At 37.6% G+C, this 10,667-nt stretch overlaps 1 protein-coding gene across 1 annotated transcript; it reads left to right on the forward strand.

Annotated features, from left to right (window-relative positions):
- Positions 1-10,087, forward strand: LOC116766555 (probable ATP-dependent RNA helicase CG8611). The gene is made up of 13 exons (XM_061526866.1): positions 1-129; positions 203-750; positions 1,079-1,247; positions 1,450-1,607; positions 1,711-1,990; positions 2,188-2,407; positions 2,512-3,032; positions 3,113-3,271; positions 4,098-4,186; positions 7,865-7,966; positions 8,476-8,627; positions 9,146-9,362; positions 9,896-10,087. Exons 1-13 carry the CDS (start codon positions 91-93, stop codon positions 10,029-10,031), a joined length of 2,790 nt encoding a protein of 929 aa, XP_061382850.1. The 5' UTR covers positions 1-90; the 3' UTR covers positions 10,032-10,087.
- The last annotated feature ends 580 nt before the right edge of the window (positions 10,088-10,667 follow it).

Consider the following 10,667-nt stretch of genomic DNA (forward strand, 5'->3'; position numbering starts at 1 on the left):
GATACGTTCAAACGTCATGTTCATGTTGTTGACAAATGTCATAACGTGCGGATAACCTCAAAGTGTGTGGTCATAATAATATTGGTAAAAATGGATGATATGCAATTGAATATTACTGTTGCGAAAAAGGTAAGCGTCTTGTCGATTGTCTATACTTCAAAATTTATTCACTTTATACTTTCATTGAAACATGTTATTTTAGAATCAGAATAAACCAGTCAATAAAAAATTCGTTCAAAAAAATAACACTGAGTATAAATTCAAGTCTAAGCCAGATTTTTCTGGTAAAATTATCGCTCGAAAAAGACCTCAAAATACGGGTCAAAAAAGATTACCGCAACAAATTGAAGAGGAACCACAGAATAAGATACGTAAGATACATACAAATACTAATTCAGACTCTAAAAGCGACGATTTAGCTGGAAGGTTACGAGATCTCAGTGAAAACAAGGGTAAATTCCATGGAAAAGATTATCAGCTTCTAAGTGACGACATAAAACTCAAGCAGAAACTTAAAAGTGGTCCATGGATATCATCACTGTTTAAGAATAACCCCAAAGTCCCTAAGATAGGCCAAAAAGCAGTGAGACCGGTGGTGGAGAAAGTGTTTGCCGGCAAAACATTTTCAGATCTAAATATACATCCTCACAGTGTTGCTAATTTGAAACAAAATTTAAATTTGACCGAGTTGATGACAGTTCAACAAAAAGCTATACCAATTATTTTAGAGGGACGGGATGTTTTGATTAGGTAAGTAAGTTTTATATTGCTGAAATAAACCCTAAAATTACATCTAAATAAAATAGAAAGACTTTCAACTTGATATAACTGGAGAACAATATTTTAATGTAATTATGCATGAAGTGAAAAATGTTGATAATATATAACATGTAATACTTTTAATATATTTATTACATATATTAATTTATAAGCAAAAGATTCTCTTTTTACTTCAATTTAATGCGTGCACATTCTGTATTAATTTTTTTTTTTTGAGGTATATAATAAATTAGGTTTATGTTTCCGAGAAAAGTTTATATAAATGTACACAATTACTTATAAATTACATGTCTTTTAGATCACAAACAGGTTCAGGTAAGACTTTGGCATATGCCTTGCCTGTCATTGAAGGTTTACAGGCGATAAGACCCAAAATTAACAGGCACGATGGCATCAAAGCTATTGTAGTGGTTCCTACAAGAGAATTAGCTGTACAAACATACGAGTTGTTTGTTAAACTTGTCAAGGTAAGCAGTATTACAGATTATTTTCTAAAAAAAACTTCTCATTATTGAATTTATTATCTGATAAACTAACTCTTTAAAATATTTAGGTTTAATGTTTTTTTCACAATTACAAGTGACTATTCATATTATATGTTATTGAAAATGGTTTAATATGCCTGCACCTGTAGTAGAAAAATAGTGTAATAGTGTAGATTTTTTCTAGCCATTCGTTTGGATTGTACCAGGATTACTAAGTGGTGGCCAAAAAAGAAAAGCTGAGAAGGCTAGATTAAGAAAAGGCCTCAGTATTTTAGTTGGTACACCAGGAAGGATAAATGATCATTTACGACACACGCATTCATTAAATTTTGCGAAAACAGGGTAATTATAACAGTACATATAATGAAGATAGGATATCTGAGAAAATTCTTTTCCATATTTAATTATTTCGTCAACAAATTTATTAAGGAAACATTTATTTTAGATGCCTTATATTGGACGAAGCTGATCGCTTGTTAGATATGGGCTATGAGAAAGATGTAGCCGCAATTGTCAAAGCTATAGAGGATCACAAAAAGGCGGCTACATACGATCCCATGGCGTTAGTTAAGCAAACAATTGTAAAGAAAGTTAGTGATAATGAAGAAGTTGAAGAACAGAATGAAACAGAAAATGTTGTTGAAACGAGTGTAGAACATCCTTTAACTAAAGTTTTTCTGTCTAAAGAGAGACAGACAATACTTTTGTCTGCTACACTGACAAAGGTAAATTATTCGTTAATAAGGTCTAAGTAACCAATAAATAGTTTTTAATTTAGAACATAAGATATTTTTGTTTTGCCTCCATATTTTTTTTGCTTCCGTGCCATATGTTATCAAGTATTTTCATGATTAGTAAGGAATGTTATGCAATAAATTAAAAATGATCTACTTATATAATTTTCTCTGTTTGACATTTTTAGGCTGTTGAAAATTTGGCAGGAATAACTATGCAGGATCCTGTGTTTATAGATACATCAGATGGTAAGGCTGTTGTTGCCGATTCCTTGAAACCTAAACCAGTCCAGGAAGAGCCTAACCAAAATTTACCTGAAGATGTGAATAATGTCAAAGAAACCAGCGAACATAATACTAAAGACCAAGCAAGACGAAATGACCAATCATGTGATTCGAGTAGAACTGGTAAGTAGAATATTTTACTAATTACAAAAAAAAGTTGTGTTATACTATCATTAAAATTAAGGAAGTATTTTTTAAATAAATCTTATATAAATATGTTATGATAGGCCTGAAACCCTTTAGTGGAACCAATCATCCAGAACTATTCGGTGAAGACAAAAATGAAACCGAGAAAATTACAAACAAACCTAATGTAAAAAAAGCAAGTAATGATGACAGTGACAGTGATTCTGATTACGAATACTTTAAAGTCCAAAAATCTTTGGAGAAGAAACCCGATGAAACCAAAACAGAAGAAAAGTCTGAAGGAACAGTACAAGAAGAAACTAGTAATGTTTTCGTAGATGCATTAAAAACAGCGATCGTTGAGGACGAATTAGTTTTACCGGCAACTGTAAATCAAACTTTCCTCATCGTGCCGATGAAACTGAGACTGGTAACACTGTGCTCGCTTATAGTTGAACATTGTGTTTTGAACAAAAAGGGCGGGAAAATGATCGTGTTTATGGCAACCCTAGAAATGGTGGATTATTTGTCGGAATTGATAGAGACTGTTCTAACTGGAAAAGACAATAAGAAAACAGATTCTAAGAAAAAGGGATCACAAAATGGCGGAAAAAATGATGAGGTGATTAATGTGATAAAAATAAACAATTAAGAGCACTCTATAATTGGTTTAGAATGATTTTTTTTATATTGTTTTGTTAGGAATCCGATAGTTCCGATTTCGAAATAAACTACTCAGAGCCAGGGCTGGTGCCTCTAGATCTGGATGTGTTCAGTTTGCATGGGTCGATGCCACATGAAACCAGGATGGAGGTGTTCAAGCAATTCCGTACGGCAAAACATGGCGTTCTCATATGTACTGTGAGTATATATTTATATGTAAATATATTTGTTAGAAATTCTTATTTACTTAAATTATTATTAAAACAGCTTTTATATGTATATATTGTATTTTATATGTTGTAATTGTTTTTATTTACATTAATATTTGTTGTAGTGCTTTTATATTATTTGTATTATAATTCTTTTTATTGTTATATATAATCTGTAGCTGAAATTTAGAACGGTTGATATTTTTTTTATCATTAAATATATTTTCTTATTTTTAACAATTTAATCATACTACTTTTGAGTCAAATAATATAATAGGTATTAAGTTAGTCAAGAATTCTTTTTGAAAGTAACCTTAACCTTTTTAAAAAGTTTGATATGTTTTTTTATTATTGGTGTTATATATTGATTCATTATTAATTAATTTCCTTATAGGCAACGTTTTGAAGTATGGTACTGACTATAGGTTTTTTAAATAAAAAAAAAAATATGTGTATATAAAATATATATATATATATATATATATATCTATATTGAAATTTTATTCATATATATCAAATAAATATATTGCATATGTTAATTTTTAATTTTAATCAGTAGCGAATTAAAATTTTATTTCAATTCGTCTACTGTTTGTCAATCCACTTTGAATAACTAGGCGTGCTCGGCGGTTTCACTGTATTTGTTTTCGCTTTGTTTTCTGACTTTCTTTACCTTAGTTCCTAATACTAATAATTAATTAGCAGAAGATATATATTGTTTAATATTTTCTTCTAAATAAAAATATTTACTTTTATACAATAATTGTATATTTTTTTTGTTTCAAGTTGTATAAGCATAATTTTTATTTATACAGGATGTAGCAGCTCGAGGTCTGGACGTACCTCGCGTTGATTTAGTGTTACAATTCTGTGCACCTGCCTCGGCTACGGATTATGTTCACAGGTGACATGTTGAAATTTTTATATCATTTTAGGCAGTATGTGTTAAACTTTGCACATATTCAGTACGAATTGCATTAAAAAGATATACACATTGCATTGTATTAAAAAAAATTAAATTCAAATTTAGAATATGATCGATATTCTAAAGAATTAAATTTTTATAATTGATTTTATTTCTTACGGTTATATTCCTAATTGAAATAAAAGTCTTCTTCTTCTTTCTTGGTCCTATGTCCCCTAGATGGGGCAGAGGGCATCCACAGTACGTCGCCATCTCGTTCGATCTTGAGCTTCGCCTTTTATGTCGCTCCAAGTCTTGCCGATGTTTTTGACCTCTGCAATGATCGTCCGCCGCCAGGTCTGCTTAGGGCGACCACGTTTCCGCTTTCCTTCAGGGGTCCAGTCTAGGGCTTGTTTCGGTATGTGTTCCGGATCCCTTCGGAGCGCGTGGCCGATCCACTTCCACTTGCGACGTTTGATTTGCAGGTCAATCGGTGTCTCACCGCAGCGTTCCCAGAGATTAACGTTGGAAATTTTCTCGGGCCAGTAAATACCGAGAATACGGCGAAGACACCAATTGACGAAGACCTGAAGCCGATGCGAGATGTCCTTAGTAACCTTCCACGTCTCACATCCGTATAACAGCACGGATTTGACGTTGGACCGGAATATTTTGAGTTTAACTCTCCTGGTTAGTTTCCGCGACTGCCATACAGGACGGAGTTGCGCGAAGGCTGCTCTTGATTTGGCGATTCTCGAAGCGATGTCCTCTTCGGCACCTCCACTCTCCGATACTATGCTTCCTAGGTAGGTGTATTTGTGGATTTTTTCTATAGCCTCTGTGCCAATGAGCAACGGCAGAGAGGTTGTTGCTCCGCACCTCATCTCCTGGGTCTTTCGCGTGTTTATTTTTAGCCCCATCTCTAATGCTTCTCGTCGTAGGTCGTCCAGTTTGGTTTGCATGTTGGCGTGTGTATGGCTCAGCAGGCATAGGTCATCGGCATAGTCCAAATCTTCCAAAGTGCTGGACAGTCCCCATTCTATGCCGCGGCGCTTGCTTTTCGTCACTTTCTGCATGATACCATCCAGAACGACAAGGAAGAGAATAGGAGAAAGGAGACACCCCTGGCGAACACCTGCATTGACTGGTATGTCCTCCGACAAAAGACCGTTGTGAATTACTTTACAGGAATATTTCCTGTAGAGGGCTTTTATCAGGTTAATTATTTTGTCGGGGACTCCAACTTCACGTAAACGTTCCCAGATACCTGTCCATCTTAGCGTGTCGAAAGCTTTTTCGAAATCCACAAAGGTCAAATACATTTCCCTCTGCCATTCTGATGCTTGTTCGAGGATTATGCGTAAGGTAATAATCTGGTCGGTGCACGATCTGTTGGGTCGGAATCCAGCCTGTTCTCTGCGAAGAAGAGGTTCAATGGCCCTCGATAGTCTGTCTAGGATAATCTTGCACAGCACTTTAGACGGAGTAGAAAGCAAGGTAATCCCTCTCCAGTTGGCGCATTCACTGAGATCTCCCTTCTTTGGCACAGTGATGAGAAGCCCTTTAGTCCAGTCATCCGGTAACTCCTCGGCTGACCAAATGTTCCGCAGAAGAGGTGTTAGCGCGTTCGCAGCGGTAGGTATATCTGCTTTTAGCATTTCCGCCGTGATGAGGTCGTATCCAGGAGCTTTACCGTTCTTAAGCGACTGGATGGCTTTCACTACTTCCTCTTCAGTGGGGGGAGACTCGTCGATATCGAGGCTTACAGCGGGCAGGTTGGCAGCTGTGGTTGGTGTTATGGGGCTATTTGAGACTTGAAAAATTTCCTCAAAATGTTCACGCCACCGTTGGAGCTGTCCCTCCGATGTAGCAATCAGTTCACCCCTTTTGTCCTTCAGGGGCTTCTTCTTCAAGGCCCGTTTTCCGGTCAAGATCCTCGTCGCCTTGTACATCTCCCTGAGATTACCGGAGTTGGCAGCTCGTTGGGCGCAATCCGCCACATTTTCCGCCCACAATCGCCGATCGTGGCGAGCACTGCGGTATATGGATTTGCGTATGCGCCTATATTGCATCCTCAGGTCTTCGCGCACTGCCTCATCGATAGTTGCCAGAATTTGAAGGTGAGACTTGCGCCTCTCCTCAATGAGATTCCAAGTTTTCTGTGACATCCAGTCCTCGCGTCTATGGCGTTTGTAACCAAGAACGACGGAGCTGGTCTCTGTGTAGGCCATTTTAATGTAGTTCCACTCCGCGTTGACAGATGAATGATCCGCTTCAAGGGCGGAGAAGCGATTTCGTAGTGATACCCTAAAGGCCTCACCTACGACTGGGTCCTGTAGTTTGTTGATCTCAAATCGTTTCCCAACCTTGGTAGTGGTGTTTGTGGGCCGAGCTACAGCTACTTTGAGTCGTACCTTAGCAACTAGAAGGTGGTGATCGCTATCGATATCCGCGCCACGACGGTTGCGGACATCAAGCAGTGATGAGCGCCATTTGGCGCTGATAGCAAGGTGGTCGATTTGATTCTTGGTGACTCCATCGGGTGAATTCCAAGTGTACTTGTGGTGATCACCATGTATAAATAATGTCCCCCCGATGGTAAGGTCGTTGTCCTGGCAGAACTCCAGGAATCTCTCTCCATTATCGTTGCGGCCTCCCAGCCCGTGTGTGCCCATGTGTCTTTGACAGCCGACGTTTTCCGTGCCAACCTTGGCATTCAGGTCCCCCATGACGATCACTATGTCTTGTTTGCGAATGTTCTTTATAGTCAGATTGAGTGCACTATAGAAATCGTCCTTGTCCTCCTCTGACGCCAAGTTTGTAGGCGCGTAACACTGAACGACGGTTATCTTGCGGGCCCTACTGTTAAACCGAGCTGTGATGATTCGCTCTGAGATAGGTTTCCAGTCCAGGAGGCTCTTCTTTGCGGTGTCAGAAAGGAGGGATCCAACTCCGTTCTCACGTACTCCTTCTTCGTCTTCCTTTCCTGAGTAAAGAAATGTAAGGCCTCCAGACAGTCGTAATTCACCAAATCCGTTTCTGCGCACTTCGCTGAGACCGAGTATCTGCAGCTTGTATCTTAGCATTTCTGCTCCTGCTTGAGCTAGTCGGCTATCCTCGCTCAGCGTTCGTACGTTCCAGCAAGCAATTCGTGTCCGTATTTTCATGCCAAATGTCTTCGTAGTTTGATCGGTCCGGTTTTGTACTGTGTTGGTTTCGCTAATCTTTTTGGATTTAGGTAAGCGAGTGATTAGCCCACTATACCCTAGCTCACTGGTGGGGCTGCCACCTTAGAGCCAGTGAGCGTGCTCGGTTTTGTCACGGGTTTCCTCCCTAGTGAGTAGGTTCTGTTTTGAGGCGCAGAATATTCGCCTTTCGCCCTGTACCCTCAGCTCAGCTGCATCCTATGGTAGCGGTCACGCGTCTGCGCGGTTGCAGCAGTTCCCAGGAGGGCCGACGGGGACGTGGGTAACTCGGACTTGCTAGGGCTCTGCGTTAGAAAGGTGTTCCGCCACTAACACTGCAGATAGTTTCTTGGCATTTTGTAGGTAATACTGTCCTCACCAACAGTGATTCCCACCAAGACTTTACCCTGCCTTCCCCCCCCTAAAAATAAAAGTAATTTTTAATAAATCTTAGTTTTGGATTATAATTTTGTGTTATTTTAAATATAAATAGGGTTGGAAGAACCGGGCGTGCGGCTCAAGTCGGCGCCGCTACAATGTTCCTTCTCCCCAGCGAGGCTGAGTTCGTCAGACATCTTGAACAGAAACGTATCAGGTGATTTTATTTACTAAAACACGATTTTTTATATCGTGAAACCTTCTATATCGTGAAAAATAAATACATTTACAGATTATGTTTATCAATTATCCTTTAATAATGCTTAGTACAATAACCAGTAATGATTTTCAATACCATAATTCTATAGTTATACTAGATATTTCCCGCGGCTTTGTGTCCTTAATTTTGAGTTACTTCTGGTCTCATCGTAGTCATTTGGCAGATTCATATAAATGTATTTTGGCTTTTATAATAATTTGATACACGAACTATTTTTGTTGTTACATTTTAATAATATCGATACAGTAGTTCATGCTGACAATATGTTTAAGATTTATGTTTTTAAATAGCAGTTCTCTAAAGTTTCATAAACTTAGGGTAGGTTTAAAAAAATAAAATCAACAATGATACAGTGTGTTCACATTTATGAAGATAATACACTCTGTATTAAAATAGAAATATGACACACACATATATTCTGTTATTTCAATATCCATCTCAAATAGGTTACGTCAATCGGATGAATCGAAGGCTCTAGAAGCGTTACGGACAGTGGCTCCCTCGGAGCACTCGATGCAAAGGGCGGCTATTGCGGTTCAAGCGAAGCTGGAACATGTAGCTCACAGCTCCAAGGAATGGCTCGCGAGAGCCAGTAGAGGTGAGACAGATGAGGCATAACGATATTTGTTTGATTAGATTCTAGCCATATTTTCATTCAGGCCAAATTTATTATATTGGACAAATTGTGGCCTATTCAGATTAATCTGATAAAATTGTAGTCATATTCGTCAGTTTTTCAGTTTCTTGTGTATCAAGCGAATTCGGTTATGTGTCAATTTAGTGCCAATACAGGTCTACTTAGATTTGTCAGATGAGATTCTAGCCAAACATAATCAGGATAGATCATACTCAGGTATTTTTTTTTCGAAGTTTTTTAGAAGTTACAGTTTGAGATAAATTCGTAAACCATGTCTTTTTTCGTGCATTGTAAATAATATCATTTAGTGTTAAGCGTGTACTTTTTCGTTTGTGTTTTGTTCGGTATTTTTTATCACCCATATATTTTTATATAAAAAAAATAATTAGATGAAATAAATGTATAGGATTGTTGAGTTTATCATAAGCATGTATGGGAGGTTTGGAAGCTTTGAATGTACGGAAGTTTTGAATCCTTAGCGTTCACTTCCTGGGTGCGTTTCTACTCTGGTTATCCCCGCGAGGTCAGGATGTGGCTGGACGCTCGTCAGTTGCACTTGGGTCACGCCGCAAAGGCTTTCGCTCTGAGGGACACGCCCGCGGCCCTCGCGAGACGAGCCAAGGCTGACCCAAGAGTCAAGGTCAAGCCGAATAACCGACTCACAGTACACGATGAGGAGGAGAAGAAACGACCTGGGTGAGTTCACAGCTGTAAATAAATATTTCCCGTAGTTCATTCACCTCGGGAAAAGTGTTCCATATTTAAAGTATTGAATCCAGTCTAGCGAAGAAATTTCATGTTTAATATATAAAAGAAATCCGAGTTTAGAAACGAGGAGATTTTATAAAATATACTTCATCCGGTTTCTAATATTTTGTTTGACAGGTATATGATATATGGCGCCATTTAATATTGAAATTAATTATGTTTTTTTTTTTTCTATTCAACCTTATAATTTGATGGTGCTAAAAAGCAAGCACAGATTTTTGTTCCATATTAACATTAAAAAATACGTATTTTTTTATGAAATTAATATTAAGGCGGAGTTGTTAGTTGTTGAATTTTTCTATAATATTCGTTTATAATATAAAAGTTGTATATTCGTCTGCTTCTAAATTCAAAATTCCTTTATCCACAGATTGTTACAACGAATCAACTCATTATATGTATACATGTATATTCATATAGTCTGTTGTAAAGATTAACGTCTTAATATTATATGTCCATAGATTCGAGAAATTGAAAATGGGTGCTTTCGGTAATAAAATACTAAACAAACAGACCTCCATGCACACGGCCAGCGAATACGACAGCGGTCTACCCCCAGTCGATACATACAGTTACAAGAAAAAGAAGAAACAGTGAAATTGAAACACACGTGTTTATGTGAAATGTAAATAAATTATATTTTTAAATATAAATTCTTTGATTTACCCATTCATAAAGTAATTATGAATAAAGACGCCGACCGCTAATGAACGACTCGAGATTAATGGGAGGGCCGATGGCTACCGTTTCCATTTCTGATTCGAGAGTGACTCGAATGAAAAATGATTTTAAACCATTAACGTGCCTCGTCCGGGCTTTTGATATTTAAATTTTTTTTTTATCAAGCGGTCATCATTACGGGATGATTTGCGAATTTCGCCCCATCTCGCGGTTTTTTGTTCGTCTCGAAGTGTTTTTTGTCGCCCTCATTTATGATGTTTTTATTGCTGCATAATGAAAAATTTAAAGTGTATTGAGCTCTTTCATGCTGTAATCTTGTCCTTTGAGCCAAGTCCTGTGACAGTGTTCGGTGGCTTGACGGTGATAAATTAGTTGATTATACAGAGAATTAAGTATGAGGAACGTTTATGAATGTTTGGGAATATCACTATATATCTGTTATAAAGATTTTAATGTATTCCGTTTGCGAGTTAAATCTAAATGTTTTTTGCTGTAGAGAAATCATTAAGTTCACATTGACCTGAAAGCTCTTGTTCATCAACTTAAATTTTC

Source organism: Danaus plexippus (genome assembly GCF_018135715.1).
Source record: "Danaus plexippus chromosome 3 unlocalized genomic scaffold, MEX_DaPlex mxdp_30, whole genome shotgun sequence".
Classification (NCBI taxonomy): domain Eukaryota; kingdom Metazoa; phylum Arthropoda; class Insecta; order Lepidoptera; family Nymphalidae; genus Danaus; species Danaus plexippus.